The 18,556-nt window shown below is 43.9% G+C and overlaps 1 protein-coding gene across 1 annotated transcript; it reads left to right on the forward strand.

The window, feature by feature from the left end:
• Positions 1-8,086: 8,086 nt before the first annotated feature.
• MSGN1 (mesogenin 1) lies at positions 8,087-8,620 on the forward strand (the record flags this gene model as incomplete). Its single annotated transcript, XM_082480678.1, has 1 exon — positions 8,087-8,620. The coding sequence occupies one exon, from the start codon at positions 8,087-8,089 to the stop codon at positions 8,618-8,620; it is 534 nt and encodes a 177-aa protein (XP_082336804.1).
• Between the last annotated feature and the right edge of the window lie 9,936 nt (positions 8,621-18,556).

An 18,556-nucleotide genomic window follows, 5' to 3' on the forward strand; every position in this document is an offset into this window, starting at 1 on the left:
CTTCTCTTTGTTTGACCTTCTCTTTGTTTGACCTAATAGATTTACCAGCTTGATTTGCTAGCCCATGCATACGTTTTCCTGGTGGGAGTTTAGTTGTTTTTTTTTTGCTCTCTCATGTGTTTCAAAAATAGAAATTAAAACAATATAAGAATTTTCTAAACAATGGTGGCCTGCAAAAATGACTTCTTGCAACTTTACAACCGTAACTGAACCCCTATTTATAACTATATACTGTAACTGTAACTACTGTAACTATTTAGTCGACAACCTGTGCTTTGGACTTCCTGAAAAGCCTGTTTCAAGTGGATAATTAAATGTTTTCCGCTTCTAACATTAACTTCATCCATTCAACTGAGCAGGTAAACAGACATGTATGATTTATATGGGCAGGGGATGTTAAAAAGGCATCGTGTTCTCCTGTCAGTATCAAGAAGCACCAAAAAGAACGAGAAAGAAACTGAAAATCAAACAGACAAAACCTTAAAAAGAAAAAAAGAGAGAAAAGAAAAGAAAATATAGAGAAAAGAGGAAAAGAAATAATGTTTAGTCATAGGTGGGACAAGCTAGAGGTAGAAAAATAAAAGTTGATCATGAAGCAAAGAAAGGGAGCACGGTCTTCAGTGGTGGAGAATATAGACCTCAGCACCGTGCCCTTGTCACCCAAGCACAACTGTCCAAAAATCTAATCAGGCAGGAAAAATATCAGTGTCTTCCATCACCAGAAGTACAGCAGGAAACCTGTAATGCAGCTTTGAAAGGTCGAAGGCTTGTGAGACTCAGAACTTGATGTGTTCATTGTCTCTCTTTCTTCCACGGTGAACTTCTGCAAAGAGTTTGGTTGCTCTTCTTTTCACTGTCCCACCAGGTAGTCGCAGGCAGTGGTAAGGTCTCCCCTGAGCCTTCTCGCCTCCAGGCTGGACAGACGCAGCTCCCTGGGCCTCTCCCCATACGCTGTGTTCTCCAGCCCCCTGGCCAGCTTGGTGACCCTTCACTGGACTTTCCCCAGTCTGTCGACCCACCAGGTTCTCCAGGTCTGCTGCCTCCTGGCCAGTGGCCCTGAGCCTCTGCTGCTGCATTTGGGCATCTCACCCGGCACAGGTTTGCATTTGCTTTCCTTGCACCTCCCGAGGCTGCGCCTGGATCATTTTCTCCAGCCTGTCCAGGTGCCTCTGAATGGAAGCTCTGCTCTCCAATGTATTAACCGCTTCCCTCCAATTTCATGTAATCTGAAAACCTGCTGTACGCGCAAAGTTTACCTATGAAAAAATGGGAACGATTTTACCCAAATGTATTCATGGGACTGTTATAACACCAAGTTTAATTTGTTAGGCAAAATTCATGGAAGCATTCAGAGCAAAACCCAAACTCAAACTTAATATGCCATTCATGTTCATCAGTAGACTGAAAGAGACTTGTTTTTTTGTGGGATTGAATGTGATGAAAATTAAGATTTAGCAACTTGCCAAGAAATTTATGATTGCAGTTTAAAATCAATGGTCCTCACCCGTGGGTTAACCATGCGCTCATGAAAGGTGGTGGAACAGACACACAGCGCTTTATTTCAGAATGTGAAGTATGTAAGAGCTAAATAAAATTTGTAATCTAACACTTGTACGTTGTCTCTTACCCAGGCTATCGATCCATTTTATAATTATTAAACTGAACCGCAGGCTGCGCCCAGAGCATAACTTCATTTAGCACCGAGATGAAACACGGTTTCTATTAGCAGCGCGCAGCAATTCTGCACATCAGCGCTGGGACACGGGGGAGGCAGAAATGAGCAGACACAGATGAGGGGGGTTCAGCGGATGAAAAGGAGCAGCCTGAGCTGAAATGCAATCACAGCCATTGAAAAACAGCTCCTTTCACGAACACCCAGCTTCAGCTGTGCAGCTCGGCTAGAAATAGTCACAACCCAGCCCATAACGCAATTTTCCTGGCTATTGGAATTTCTTGCAAGATTTACCTAGTTTGGGAAAATTCATCAAAATGAACCATTTAGGGCACAGGGTGCGAAAGCCCATTGCAATAGCAGGAAAGCAAGAGTACAAACCTTGAACTTCCTCTGGGACCCCAAGGTGCTATCCCGTTTTTTTAAAAAGCTCTGTGAAACCACTGTCACATGTGGCAAAGGCAATCATCAAGCTGCTCATGGGGAGAGGAAAAGAAACACTTGAGATAAACTATATTATACTTTATCATTTATTAAATCTGAATGCATGCTTTTGGGTAGAAAAGGAGGCATTGCTGATGCTCTTGAAATATTTGCAACGGGTAATCCTCCACCTCTCCCATGAAAAACTGAAATACGTCAACTTCGTTCAAGCAGACAAAATTATTTGAAACCAAATGTGAAAGCTGATACAATGAAGCTGCAGTAAACAATATTGGAGTTCTCCTAACAAACCAGCTTCTATTATTTTGATTATATCTGTTGTTTTTCATTTTCTGAGCAAAATAAACCTTGTTATTTATATCATATGATATATGATATCCCATTCCTCCCCCAGCTTTGCTCTTTCCTTCTGGCTGAAGTAGCCAGTAGACATTAAAGACCAACCACATAGTCGAACCTCCTTTCAACTTCTGTTAACAGGGGTATTAAAAAGACATTCCTAAATATCAGCTGAAAACCACTAGGTAATAAACTCCTGACTTAAAAGGTGGGTAGGTGTAAATTCCACACGTAGGCCTTTTCATCTGGGAAGCCAGTTGCTTGGAGATCAGATGTTTTAAATGAGTTGCGGAGCTGATGTCACTTGTCGGTCGACAGAGACTGCCGCTATTTGGAGGATCAAATACTTACATTTGAGGATGTAAAGAGAATAGATAGATCCTGATCCTGCCAGGGCAATGCCAGAGAGATGCTTGTCGCTATGCAAAGCCCTGGGGAAATCAATGACGCTCGCTTGACTGTTTCTTCTCCACGAGCAGGCTCTTTGGCCGACATCTGGGAGTTGCGCCCTTGAGAACATTAAAGGTTTTAAACATCTAGGGCAGCACTAGAACTGGCCCATTTCTGGTCTTACTACGAACGGATAACAACGTTTTCTCTTGTGTTAGCCTCAGGTTTGTTTGGCCAAAGGCAGTAATAACAATTAGAAATCAAATTTACACGCGGTTTTCATTGATTATAGTAAGGGTTGTGGGCTTCCTTTCGTAGAGCTGGACTCAGGATTAGTCCTGGTTCTATTACTGCCTTCTTTCCTTCTGGGAATTGTAGCTGGCTATTCATCCCTATTCTTTGGCATATTGACCTCAAAAAAAAAAAAAAAAAAATCTGTAATAGTTGACCAGCTTGCTTACTTAGAAGTCTTATTTATTTTAGTCGAGGTTAGACACAGGTTAAACCATCTTCTACATGTAGGAAAAAACTGCAAAGTCTACTCAGTAAAAAAAAAAAAAGAAATGCATCTATCCAAATTGAGGGACAGCCTTAAAAAGGAGAGAAGCATCGTCGGGTGGTTAATGTGACTCTGGATGACAAATGTGGTAGATCCTTTCCTTCCTTTATGGCCAGCTTGGGCGTAAACTGCGGTGTTCAACACTTCTGAAAAATAGTTTTTTCAGAAGTGTTGAACACCTGCTGCGTCTGCTGAAGTTGGTGAGCCCTGCAGCTGCTCGCCCCATGTTTTATATAGGGGCGATTGCCTCCTCCTCTGCGCCTCCGTAAAGCAGGATGGCAGCAGCCACCTCCGCAGTGAGTGGGCGGCATAGCAGCTAACACTCGGGAAACCTCTTGTTAAATAAGAGATGAAACGACTTTAAAAGCTTTGGGGAGTTAGATATTTTTTTCACGCTACAAACTGCGAGATGAGGCTTTATCGTCCGAGTGCTCTACAAGGATATTAGTATGATCTGCTTCTTGTCAGTAAAATAAGACTAGGCTTCTGTCCTAATGGTGAAGGAGGCTGACTGTTATGGGATTAGTGGTGTTGAAACACATTTATCCATGTTTACTCAGTTTCAGCCTGCATTCTTCCCATCCGATATGATTTTTTACTTATTGTTACAAGCCTGTTTCTCCTACCGAACTCACAGCTTGGTGGAAATATAATTTAATGTAGGAAAAAAAAAAAAAAAAAAGTAGGTCAGTCCTTAAATAACTGTACACAAAAAAAATGTATTTATCTACCACATTCGTGGATAACAGCGGTTATCTGGACAACTTATTTCAAATTTAAAATCTGAATCAGACACATATGGAAGCTCTAAAACTTTTCTAAAACTTTTCTATTTCATGCCTTTTTTTTTAAATGGAAAAATTTTTGCTCCTTCCATCCAACCGTGCTTCTCCTCCCTTCCATAATGAATTCAGAAATATGAGCAGGGAACCTTTCATTTTAAAGGAGATGAAGACTGAGACGTTAGTCTTTATATTGCAGAATAGATTTCTGAAATGAAAATCAAAACTATCAGTCAAGCAGAAAATGCCTTATAATTTTTTAAGTGTCAGTTCGTATTTCATTGGTGTTAGCCTCATATCTCACTACCCTCCAATGTTTTGACATTACTGACAGACAAAAAGGGAATTCCTAAAATTTGTGAGAGGTAGAATAAAATAAAGATTGCAAACACTTTTTTTTTTTTTTTTTTTTTTTTTTTGGCATGGATTTACTTTCTAGGAAGGTGCCACCTGAAATACTAGACTTTCTTAGCTCTTTAGTGAGAGAGCATCAAACAGTCATAGGGTATGGAAAAATACACCAGCCCGTAGCCATGCCTTCCTCTGTGTGGTACTTCTTAAGGCCCTGTTATAAAACAACACCGGGAACTGTTCTACCATTTCCACTAAGTTTTGCCTGTTATAATTGTCCCTACTTTGAGACATAATTTCCTAACTGTGGATTTTCATACCTGTGGGTTGAAACATAGTGCTATCCAAAACTAACTAATCCAAAACCAGCTAAATACTATGAGGTGCTATTGACTTACATAGGCTGTCGATCATACGGGGATCATGGAGAGACCTCACACAGCTTCCCAATTTGGCCAAAACTGAGGCACACTTCACATGAGTACATTTTGGGAACCTGGGGGCTGTGGGTAGAAATACGTGGCTGTTTTTCAAAATTGAACCCCTGGCTGCGTCTAGAGCAAACGGGGCCGCAGGCCCTTCTCTGGCTCTGAGGACACGTGTTATGGCAAAGTTTGCGTTCATATGGGTAAACCCTTCACTCACCCTTATGCCCTCCCTTGAGCCACAGGTAGGCAACGTTTGGGTCATAACTAGGCGGGTCCAAGCTAAACCAGCAGCAGGGTGCACGATGGTAATAAAACAGGATGCACAACTGCGAGGCAGTCTGCAAGTCTGAGCATTAGCCGTTTATTATTTACTAATATAGAAAAGCCTCTAAACTTTTCTTGCCCATTGAACAGTTTATAAGAACATAAGCGTGTAAGACCCAGTGATTTTTTCACGCAACCCGAGCAGTTGTCCACATACCCTGATATCCTGCCCTGGTCGCTCTAAATATTCACCCGTAAGATATAAGAAAAGATAAAGCTATTGCTATAATTGGCATCCCTCTTCCCTGCCTAATCTCATCCCGATCCCTTTATATCAGAATACAGAGATGAAATCTGACTGTGTACACCCGTCGTTTATAGCAATACCATCTTGGACATGCACAAAATCTTTTCCCCCTTGGCATCCGAGCAACATTTTCGATAATTTACCCATAGATTAGGGGTATAAATTAACTGGCAACATGCATTATTTATAGACAGCAAACAAGTGACTTGTTGAAATTTTTGCCTCTAAATTTGACCGCATTTAATTAAACTTTGATTCCAATATCAAAACTGCTGAGCAGAACAGTTTTTATATTTATGCACTCAATATGTGTGTTTTTAAAATATTTATAGATATACACACACATAAATATATTTGCAAGCTCCCCCTCCTGGTTTTTGTCCATTTGTAGACTTATATTTTATATTTGCCCCCTATAAAAGGGGAAAGACATAAAATAAGAGCAGGGGACACGTCAAATGGAAAAGGCACTATAAACACAAATATAGGGAGGAAAAAAGAAAAAGAATGGGAGGGAGATTTTAACAGGGACAAAAATGAATCCCCTATTTATGCTAAATTAGACCTTGTGTCTAACTTGTGGCCTTGTGACCGTTGTCAATGAAACTCGTTCAGTTGACTGAAGCCACAGAAAATACCAGTCATTCTCCTTGTCTTAATTTTAATTTGTAGCAGGCGTTTGTGATTCTTAAGACTGTTTCAGCTCATTTTCCTTAAAGAAGGAGTAAAGCAGAGCTCCGAATATGGTCAGGTAACCATAAACTCCAAAGCAATCCTGACTGCGGGGAGCTGTGCCCTGAGTTTCTGCCTGGGGTAGATGTCATCATGGTCAAATTCTCTCAGCTTGGGTTAAAATGCTAAAATCCTTCACTTTTTGTTTTTTTTTTTTTTTTCTTACTCCTCTCAGCATAAAATCAGTAAGTTTCCCACAAGCTGCTTCCCAACATTTTGATCCCAAACTCATAAATAATCACAAAAGCCTTCCTAATGACTATGAGGAGTATTGGGTTGTGGGTGGGTTTTTCTTTTGTTTTGTTTTGTTTTTTGAGTGGTTGTAGTGAGGATTTCACAATCAAAAAGAAATGATGTATTCCAGAAAGCTTCAACTTGGTTCAGCTATGTGCCATTCAGAGGCTTTTACCCTCCCTTTTTCAGAGTAGATTATGGTGCACAGAGAAGGAATCTCTAAAATAAATCTTATTTTTCTTTTTCCTCCAAGTAGGCACCCTTTCTCCTCTTCTTTTCATTCTATATTAGATTTTGCTTCCATTATGGGCCGATATAAAGCCATGGCTGGCAGCCGAGCTGCTCCGTAGAGCTGCAGACCTCAGTAGTTTTGAACACTTTTCCTGGCTCCCCTCATGATTTGCTGCGTGATTTTGGGCAAGTTGCTCCTTGCCTCTGCTTATCCGTTTCCCCAGAGTAATAGAGATCATTAATCATCACTGTAAGCTGTTCCGAAGCCTAGAGATGAAAACCGCTCATTATCAATGCTATTAATTTATAGGATATATGTTTTCACTTGAACTGCCTAACATATAACTTCACTGTTGCGTTGAATCAGGGCTGAAAAAGGTTTTTTTTGGCTGGAGAATGGATTCCTAGAGGTAGAAAGTTTTATAGAAGAAGCTTCTGGTCTTCTATTACACACAACTAATCTGTATATTACTTTGAACTAAATTTCCATGTAAGATATTTTTCTGGGCCCAAAATTTATACACTGTTTATTTTATTTCCTAGACTTTTTTTTTAAATTAAATTTTCCTCTTTCTTTTTTTTTTTTAAATGGGACTTTGACTTTGTTCACAATTACAGATTTCCTTTTTTGATTTCCCAGTCATGATTTAAAACAGCAAGTGAATCTACAGACTGCAGGGAATGCATCGCTATTCTTTCCTCCTTTCTCCTGTTAAACACCAAAGTGGTCCAGAGAGAAGCTGCAATCTCATAAAAAGAAAAAACCACAGAAACACAACACACACGAATCCAAATAAACCTCATTTATCTTTCGCGATTAAGCTGCAGATAACGAGAGACTCCTTCAGCAGCAGTCAGCGTGGATCAAATCATCACTGCTCTAGTGCCATCGCCTTCAGTTACACAGAAATCAGGGCTCAGTGGCTTAAATTTAGGGTTTGTGCTAGTGGTCATTATCTTTAAATTCTACGTCTGTAAATTGTTTTGTAAAATGGTTCATTTTCTTTTTCCTCTCTCAGCACTTATCCCCCCAGCGCAACGTTACATGTAGATGCGCAGCCTTAATTGGTTTAGTTGCAAGAAGATAATCTTTTTTTCCTCCTTTCTCGCTGTTGCCTGTTAGCTTAAAGGCTTTTTAGCTGAAGGTTGATAATTATCACGGAGAAGAAACTAGCACATCAGGAGTTCATTTTCCATCTTAGCACTTGTGGCGCTCCTTTGAACTCCTCTTGCCAAACCCGCGTTCCCACTCTGTCACTTTCCCCCCTCCATCATAAAAAGGTCTCGGCAGCCGGCGGCTCCAGCCTTTGCTGGCGGGCAGAGGGCATTGCTTCTCCCCAGCGCTCCTCCAGCATGGACAAATTGCACGAGACGTTGGTAAACATGGAAGACGCTTTGGGTTCGGAGCACTCCGTCTGCTTATCATCCTGGGACTGGAAGAGCACCGCGGGGGCTTTCGAGCTGCACCCCGTCTCGTCTCCGCACAGCTTATCCCCGACGCCCTCCTTCGAATCCTACTCCTCGTCCCCTTGCCCGGCGGCGGCGGAGACCCCCTACGGCAGCGGTGGTGGCAGCAGCCTGGTGGGCTACAGCCTGGTGGGCTACAGCCTGGTGGACTTCCCCCCTGCCTACCTGCCCAGCCCCGGGCAGGCTCGGCTGCCCAAGGGCACCAAGGTGCGGATGTCCGCCCAGCGCAGGAGGAAGGCCAGCGAGAGGGAGAAGCTGCGGATGAGGACCCTGGCCGATGCGCTCCACACGCTGCGCAACTACCTGCCCCCTGTCTACAGCCAGAGGGGACAGCCCCTCACCAAAATACAAACCCTGAAGTACACCATCAAGTACATCAGTGAACTGACGGAGCTCCTCAACAGCGTCAAGAGGGCGTAGACCCCACCTGGACCACCCGCCCCGGCGCGCTCAGGGTCTTTACAAACAAAAGAATACAGCAAAATTTCTTCTGCGCCAGAGTACGGTGGCATGGGGCGCGAGAGGAGGACGGAGCGAGGGAGGGAGAGCAAGGGCTGCCGCTGTACATAGGACATGATGCTGGAAGGTGATGTAGGATTGCCTAAAAACCTGAGCTGCAGGTCGCTGAGACAGAAGTCTTGCTTTTTGCATTTTAATGGTTTTGTTGTTTTTTTTTTTTTTTAAATAATAAGCTTCTAACAAATATTAAACCAAGTCTGATGATACAAAATTAAAAAAAGAACAAAACCAACCGGTCTTCCTAGGATTTACGTATCACTGTTCTGACTGATCTTCTGTTTAATGAGGACAATAGTAAATCCATAGGTTTTAAACTGAATTTTAAAAAAGTGAATGACAACACTACTATAGGAGTACTAAGTGTATTGATTTGTAGGCACTTTAAATATCAGGATGAGGAAGAACATGTATAGTTAGTTCAGCTGTTGTCTATCCGCATTTCCACTGTACCTAAAAATCAGGAAACTGAGTAATAGTGAGAACATCTCTGCTCCTAAACAAATAAATATCAGTGTCATAGTCTGTATCTTGTATTATATATCTGATTGATAGATAAGTAAAATCTAACAATGATGACTGGTAAATACTGGAAATGAAATATAAGCAAACTAACATTTTTTGTAGATAAATTGCTGTTAAATCCTGTCTTCTTTATTAATATATCCAGAAGCATATGATATTTCTGTATTTAATGTATAAAACCCCCTTGCTTCAATGCCTGATAAATTATGGAAGACATTTTTACATCAAATTGCTAGAACAAATAAGATTAGGCTGAGTTGTCTTCCTTCTCTCTGACATGAAATAAATTGATTCAGGTATCAGAAAGATGCAAAGTTTTATCCCCAAGGTGTACTGAAACCTGGGAGGGCTCTGGTAAACATAATGTCTCTTTATTAAAAGCCGTCAGATCAGCTCTTCACTACAGCTAGTGACAGTCCTGTGAACCACACATGTGAAACCCTCCAAAAACCAAACAAATGAGGACGTAGTCTTAATCCGTAATTACTTTGACTTTTATCAAGTATCACACAGGTCTCGCCACACCACCAAACAATACGGGTTGCTTTGCAAATCTCATTGCAGACGGATCCGTAAGACCTGGCTGTGCCGAGGCCAGCAAGGCACAGAGAGGAGCAAAACCCAGGGCTGAGTTGCGTGGAACTAATTAAGTGAGATTAAGTGAGATTAACCTTTTCTCCACGGGGTGATGTAAGGCACAAAGGGAGCGGCAGCCAGGAGGTAACGGGCTCGTCTCACCGGGATGGAGAGATCAGCATGTCCGTGTGGGGCAGATGGTTTAGCTTTGTGGATGCATCCTGTAGCAGAGCACCGCAAAACTAAAGCTTTATTGCATCCTTCTTTTTTTTTTCCCTTTCCTTCTTTCTGTTTGTTTGGAAGGAAATACAATTGTCTTCGTACGTGTTTTTCTCCAAGGCTCAGCCTAAGCTGACTCAGGGCTCTTCTCACATGGTACGTGCATATTGGAGCAATCAGCGTGAAATCCATCAGTGTCTCAAAAAAGCAGGTACATTCAAATTTCTGCAGGTAACACTGTCACTTGAGATATAACCACATTTAAGCATATCCCATATGTTTCTGTTTTGTTTTAACCCGTGTTAGATTTCTCACAAGCTTTAGCGTTTCAGCAAGAATATAAATAGAATCATTTTTTAAAACCCTGTAAAATTGTCAAAGTAGAGAAAATTTTTAATCCCATACGAGATGGCAGCACTAATGTCACCATGGCGTTTCTCGGTATAAGCCTGTGCAACTGGTCTAGATTTGAGCAGATAAAAAGCCTCATAGACAAGGTCAGTCTGGATTACGTTTTGGATTTGGTCCTCACAATGTTCAAGAGAGTGAAACTGTACATTGCCTATGGGATCTTGCACAGAACCACAACTAAACTTGATCCCGAGTCTTTTCTCGAAGACTCTTGTTGCTGTAAAGGGGTACCTGCTCACTAGCGCTGGCAAACCACTAGCAGATGCACAGGAAGATAGTCCTGTCATTGTGATTTTGATTGAAGTCCATCATCATTCAAAAGTATACTGGTTTGATAAATTGGGAAGACTTTTAATCTTGTTCCTTGTATCTTCCACACCTAAAACTATAGGTAATGACTATGATTTTTTTTGCTCTTTAGCTAAGGAAGTGTATAGGGTCATGGTTAAAGCAGAGGAACAAGGAATTAGAAGGATCCACTTTTACTGCTAGTTTATCTATGACCTTAGCTGGTCATCCAGCATTGCTGCCTCAGTTTCCCCGTGTACAAATGAAGACGCTGATGACTAATGGCTTCAGGAGGCTGCTGCTCATAGATGAAGCTGAGTAACTCTGTATGCAGAAAGCGTGGCCCAGCAGGAGGTACCCTACAGATTTGAGAAGCGGCTCGGGGTCAGCATTTCCCACCACCCCGGAGCCAGGGGTAGCTGAAGACCCTGAAAGTTGTAGGCTGTATCTTGCTAGGTACCTGTAGATTTTCTTTCTGTCTCCCTGTGAGTCCAAAGTGGAGCAACAGCTCTAGGTAACCATAAAGGCAAAACTCTGAGTTGCAGAAGGGGACTTTACTGCTTCTCTGGCATGAATGAGTCCTTACCCGCTGACCCTCTCTAGACCCAGAAGTCCAGTGGCTGCTGCCTTACCTTTAAATACTTTGAACTCCAGCACGACATGGCTGCATCTAAGCTGACTTTAAGGAACAGGCCTTGGTCTCTCCTAAATCACGCCCTGTGCTGCAACAGGGCAAAAGCCCATGTCCAAGATGAGTTTAGTTTACCAGAATACATTGTACTCTCATCCTGTTTAGTTTTTTTGGTACTGAGAGAGCTTTTCGCCTTTCAGGGGATCTCTCCCTGCACATGCACGCAAAGGGGGGGAAATGACCAAGTTGCATGTGTAGGAGTCATAGGTAGGTTCAGTGTCTGCCTCTGATCCAGACCTTCTAGGATCTACCAGGTTTGTTTCTCTCCTCGTGGAAAGAAATGAATTCTTGCTCAGTCTGTCATAGAGAACCTCTCTAAATCCCTCCCTTTGTAATTCTTAGCCTTAGCATAGACATTTCATTGATCCAGAGGAAATCTGAATTATTATACTCATGATGGTACGAGTCCTGCTGCTGATAAATGTTGTATTTTATTTATTTTTTAATAAAATGGAACACAGCCCAGGTTCCTCCTCTTTTCCCTTTCCCTTACCTTTGTGAATTTAGGATATTTAATTCCTGTGAGAGACCAAGCCCTCTACTTGAGGGTATGAGATCTAGCACCCAGGACCATACATAAGGTCCACAAAACTTTATTGAATTCCAACAGCAATACCATAATAATCCATAGAACAGAGGCCAAAAAATGAAACCTCAGTCTGCAAAGGTTGCACAAGTCACAGAACTAGAGGCTGCCTTACACACGTAAGCGTTTTCTCTTACTATGTTAAAAAACTACATGGAAATAAAACTAAAGTTGTAGCCCAGCAACCACTGTAAGTCCACGGCTGAGGAATTAAATTACATTCTGCCTAAAGGATAGAGTTGCTTACCATGCTAAAGAGAAAGACATACAGAAGAGCGAACTGGAGATAGTTCCTGTATTGGGTTTGCATGGTAAGGTTTTGGTAGCTGGGGGGCTACAGGGGTGCCTTCTGTGAGAAGCTGCTAGAAGCTTCCCCCATGTCCGATAGAGCCAATGCCAGCTGGCTCCAAGAGGGACCTGCCAATGGCCAAGGCAGAGCCCATCAGTGACAGTGGTAGTGCCTCTGGGATAACATATTTAAGAAAAGGGGAAAAAAAAAATCCAAACCCCTGCGGGGCAGCAGTAGCCTGAAGAGAGGAGTGAGAACATGAGAGCAACAGCTCTGCAGAGACCAAGGTCAGTGAAGAAGGAGGGGGAGAAGGTGATCCAGACACCAGAGCAGATTCCCCTGCAGCCTGTGGTGAAGACCATGGTGAGGCAGGCTGTCCCCCTGCAGCCCATGGAGGACCACACACTGGAGGAGGTGGATGTGCCATGGGAAGCCCACACTGGAGCAGGCTCCTGGCAGGACCTGTGGACTCACGGAGAGAGGAGCCCACACTGGAGCAGGTTTGCTGGCAGGACTTGTGACTCCGTGGGGGACCCAGGGTGGAGCAGTCTGTTCCTGAAGGACAGCACCCCGTGGTAAGGACCCACGCTGGAGCAGTTCGTGAAGAACTGCAGCCCGTAGGAAGGACCCACGTTGGAGAAGTTTGTGGACTGTCTCCCATGGGAGGGACCCCATGCTGGAGCAGGGGAAGAGTGTGAGGAGTCCTCCCTCTGAGGAGGAAGGAGCGTCAGAGACAATGCGTGATGAACCGACCACAACCCCCATTCCCCGTCCCCCTGTGCCACTCAGGGGGAGGAGGGAGAGAAACAAGGAGTGAAGTTGAGCCCAGGAACAAGGGAGGGGTGGGGGGAAAGTATTTTTAAGATTTGGTTTTACTTCTCGTTATCCTACTCTGATGCGATTGGTAATAATTCCCCCCCCCCCAAGTTGAGTCTGTTTTGCCTGTGATAGTGATCTCTCCCCCTGTGCTTTTGCTATATTTTCTCTCCCCTGTCCAGCTGAGAAGGGGAGAGACAGGGCAGCTTGGTGGGCACTTGGTGTCCAGCCAGGGTCAACCCACTGCAGTCCCAGACAATGAAACAAACCCTTCTGGCCGCAGAGTCTTCCCCTTTTCCCAGTTAGTACATCATTGAAATTCCACACTGATGTGGAGAACAGAACACAGGTATGAAAGAAGAAACCACCACCGCATAGTTTTCCACTGCATTCACAAATTTCTCATACAAGAAACCTGTACATGTAATCGTACCTCATGAGTGATACCAGACATAATGTTGAAAGGATTTTATACAAGTTAAGTCCTTTGATAGCCCCTGCCAGGCAGTTGGTGCTGCTGTCAACAAGACTGGGCTTCTTTCTCGTACCTCCGAGACCAGATGCTGTTCTGGTGCAGCTGGAAGCATATGATACTGATTTATTGAGCAGAAGCCACAGCAATGGAAAGGGGGAATCCTAGTAGGTAGGGTATTAGCCCAAGATTCAAGAGACTGATACAGCTCTGCTCTCCAGGGCAGGCTTTCCACCTGAATTCAGAGTGACAACGTCTCTGCCCACCCTTTTATAGGGTGCAGCAGCACATTGCCTGCAGGAAGCAGCAATACCTAGAGAAACACCCTGAAGATGGCAAGGACGTGAAGTTCCCTCATTGGTAGGAAGAGCAAGAACCTCGGAGAGAACATTCCCCAGTGGTTAGAGGGCCACAGGTGGGAGCAGCCCCCCAGGCAAGCCCCGGCTCCGGGAGCAGCGGAGCTCACCCCTCACACCCAGAGCGGAGCGGGGCCCGCGGCCACCCGCCTGCACACACACAGCGCTTTGAAATTCTACCCTGAGGAGCACCACGTAGGTGCCAAGAGGTTTTATGGTTACACATTTGGGCTGCACATAGGTGTGCTTGGGGGAGGGGGGGGGGGAGAGCCTCCTGAAAAAGGACTTCAGCCAGTTCCTTGGGGGAGCAGCTGATCCGGTAGCTGCCACAGCTCCACCCCCCCTCAGCCCAGGGCTGCCAGCGGCCATCCCTCCAGCTCTGCATGGCAGTACCTTAAAAAAAAAAAAAAACAAACCCACAAACAAATAAAAAAAACCCACAGCCAACAAACCAGCAACAGCCCCCCCATTATACATGCACCCCAGCTTCTAAGCAGCCAGCATCTGACTTTTACTATTATGCTATAACAGCTATTATTGCATTTAAGACATGGGAGCTGGGGCTTCTCCCCACAGCGGAGCCCCCCAGTGAAGCAGCTTGTTTTAAATAAGCTATAGAATTTGGGTCCATATGAACCACCTCCTTGATCAAGCCCCTGACTTTAGGCTCATGTTGCTGTGTAAAGAAGCAAAGGTTTGCTCTTTTATCAGTACCTCAAGTAGTGCGAGGAGACCTATTCAGCTTACTTGTGCTTTAAAGCATTTCTTTCAAAGCACACACCTGTCTGGGGTTTGGGGATCTGGCTAACACTGCGTTTACGTGTTTCTGGACTCACATGCGCAAATGGAAGCAGCCCTTATAGGGGAGGGAATAGCTGCAGACTCAAACAGATTTGTGGTAGAAGCCAGAACTTGAACCGAAGCTTCCCAGATCATTAGATCACGGTCAGAACATTTTCCTCTGGATAGAGATGTATAACATTTACTCTTTCACTGAAGACATTGAGACTTAAACCAAAAAGCAAATCAATATACCAAAAGAGAAAATTACTTGGGCCAGAAAACATGCCAGTTTTCTTAATTTTTCAGTATTAATAGTAAGTTGCTGCTGCTTTAAATCAGCAAAGCAGTACATGTTTTTCCTATAATCTATATTCAATGAAATGGCTTGTATTTTAGAACAGAGCTCTGCATTTCTGTCAGTGACCAGATTCAGTGCTACAAGTAGCCTCATTGTCTTACCACCATTTATTTGAAGTGGAAATAACTGTCTGCAGTACATTTCTATTAGTGTTCTTATTTTCCTATAAAAACAAATCACACCAGACTTCTCTTTTCCCTTAAACTTTTATCATTCACCTGTTGAAATTGCAGAAGACATTAAGCATAAACAAAGAAGATTGATCTCCTTTCAACTTGTGTTAACAGGGATATAAAAATAACATCCCAAATACCAGGGGGAAAAGCATGTGGTCATAAAATATCCACTTAAAAGCCGAAGAGGTGTTGGTACAACACTTGAAGAGGATTTTTCCCCCCTTTATATATATATATGTATATATATAAAACCCGGAAGGCAGTTCCTGAAGTTTAGTATAAACAGACACCTCTAAGGTGGAGAGAGTACTACTGTCATGTCATCTTTAAAAGATTTTACTGATATTCAAATGGATTGTGTGCCTTGCATGCTGTAGGAAAAAATCTGACAAGAAGGTTTGTATAAATCCTAGTCCAACCACGGAGGGGAATCTCCTTGAGTTTTCTGACCTATCAAAATGTAAAAGGACCATCTTATCTATTAACACTTCTTATTTTGCAAAGTAGCAATAGGCAGAGCTTTTAGAGAAGGTGAAGAGTAAAGCCACAATTTACCTGGGCATCATCTTGATTTTCAACAACTCTTAAATCCCTGTCAGCGTATAAAGGATCTCAAAACACTGACTAATCCTATGAAAAGAAACAAAGCTACCTTAAAGAAGTCCATGGGACCTGATGAGATACATCTGCAGGTCCTGAGGGAGCTGTCAGATGAGGTTGCAAAGCCACTAGCCATCATATTTGAGAAGTCGTGGCAATCTGGTGAGGTTCTTGCCAACTAGAAAGGGGAAACATAATCCTTATTTTCAAAAAGGGAGATAAGGAAGACCCAGGGAACTACAGGCCAGTCAGTCTCACCTCTGTGCCTGGCAAGATCATGGAGCAGATCCTCCTGGAAACTCTACTGAGGGACATAGAAAACAAGGAGGGGATTGGTGACAGCCAGCATGGCTTCACCAAGGGCAAGTCATGCCTGACAAATTTAGTGGCCTTCTACAAAGGGGTTACAGCAGCAGTGGACAAGGGAAGACCAACTGATGTCATCTGCTCGGACTTGTGCAAAGTGTTTGACCCTGTCCCACACGATATCCTGGTCTCTAAATTGAAGAGACATGGATTTGACAAATGGACCACTTGATGGATAAAGAACTGGCTGGACGGTCGCACTCAAAGAGTTGTGGTCAACAGCTCGATGTCCAAGTGGAGAGCAGTGATGAGTGGCATTCCCCAGGGGTCGGTACTGGGGCCTGTACTGTTCAACATCTTTGTCAGCAACACAGACAGTGGGGTCGAGTGCACCCTCAGCAAGTTTGCCGATGATACCAAGCTGTTTGGTGAGGTAGACATGCTGGAAGGGAGGGATGCCATCCAGAGGGACCTGGACAGGCTGGAGAGGTGGGCCCAAGCCAACCTCATGCAGTTCAACAAGGCCAAGTGCAAGGTCTTACATCTGGGTCAGGGCAATCCCAAGCACAAATACAGGCTCAGCGGGGAATGGCTGGAGACCAGCCCTGAGGAGAAGGACCTGAGGGTGCTGATTGACGAAAAGCTCAACATGAGCCAGCAATGCACACTTGCAGCCCAGAAGGCCAGCCGCACCCTGGGCTGCATCAAAATAAGTGTGAGCAGCAGGTCAAGGGAGGTGATTTCGACTCTGCTCTGTTGAGACCCCACCTGGAGTACTGCATCCAGCTCTGGAGTCCCCAACATAAGAAGGACATCGACCTGCTGGACCGTGTCCAGAGGAGAGCCACAACGATGATATAGGAGAGGTGCTCCAGCCCTCACAAGGAGAGGCTGAAAGAGTTGGGGCTGTTCAGCCTGGAGAAGAGAAGGCTCCGGGGAAGATCTTATTGCGGCCTTCCAGTACCTCAAGGGGGCCTACAGGAGAGCTGGGGAAGGACTTTTCACTAGGGTATGTAGCGATAGGACGAGAGGGAATGGCTTTAAAGTGGAAGAGGGCAGGTTCAGATTGAACATTAGGAAGAAGGTTTTCACTTTGATGGTGGTAAGGCACTGGAACAGGTTGCCCAGAGAGGTTGTTGAGGCTGCATCCCTGGAGGTGTTCAAGGCCAGGCTGGATGTGGCCTTGGGCAACCTGGTGTAGTGGGAGGTGTCCCTGCCTATGGCAGGGGGGTTGGAACTCAATGATCTTCGAGGTCCCTTCCAACCTAAAACATTCTCTGATTCTATGAAGACAGGAATAGAAATCTGGTATTTACAAAGTGATGCTGTTCTTGAGTGTTCATTTGAAGAAAAGAATCAGAAACCCAGGAAGCCATACCTGAGGCTGAGTTAGCAGAACTGAAGTAGCTTGGTTCTCACAGCAGTCCCTATTACGACATTATTTCCCCACACAGCAAGAGGGGAGAAGACGTCTCAGGCTACCCAAGGCAGCCCACACTGTGCTGGTAGAGCACTGTCATGGCAGATGAAGGTTGCCACTCACCTATCTGGAGAAAACACTGCATAGCATTTTCCCCCCCCCCCCCCCGGGAAACAGTCAGAATGATGTAAGACATACAGGGAAGTTACTGTACCATTTGAAGGGCCCATACTTGTGTTCTGTTAGGTGCAAACCCCTGGCAGCATATTGTAGGTTTCTCCTTTGATTTCTCAATAGATTGAGCCTGCAGACTGAGGAATAGCTGGTACTTAATCCACTGAGTTAATGGGGGGGGGGGGGGGGGGGGGGGGATAAAAAAATAAAAAAATAATTAAAAAAAAAAATCACTAAGCACAAAGCCTCTGACCTGTCAAGTCTGCTGTAAGGCTTAAATATTCTGCATTTTCCTTTTATTCCCATGCTGACATATTTACATCTCATTCCTCTGTATCACAGCTCCATGGCTTTAGTCTTCACCTACCGCAGGAGTAACAAAATAAGGCTCCTTGAGCACAATAACCTCCTCTATTGGAAAAACAGATTTGATGCACAGCTAGGGACTTGACATGTTCCTCATCATGAAGTCCACACAGATTTTTCCAGGAATGACAGTAAAAGGCATCTACTACAGGTGTGCTTAGCAGTCAACTGGAAGACAGACAAGACTTACAAACATGAGCTTGTAATTATAGCACAAACTGTTTAGTGGGATCTCTGTACAGGTATTGTCACAACAGAGCTACAATATTTTAGACACCATGCTTTTTCACAAAGTGCAAATAGATTCACAGAATAGTTTCCTGCTCAAGTTAAACTTCACAGAAATTCCCTGTAATATAATTCTATTTAATATAAAGTTAAAAAGCACCCACCCATTATTGTATCTTTAGCCCTAAGGGATAATTCAT

The sequence above is a fragment of the Vanellus vanellus genome (genome assembly GCF_965231255.1).
Source record: "Vanellus vanellus genome assembly, chromosome: 3".
Lineage (NCBI taxonomy): Eukaryota > Metazoa > Chordata > Aves > Charadriiformes > Charadriidae > Vanellus > Vanellus vanellus.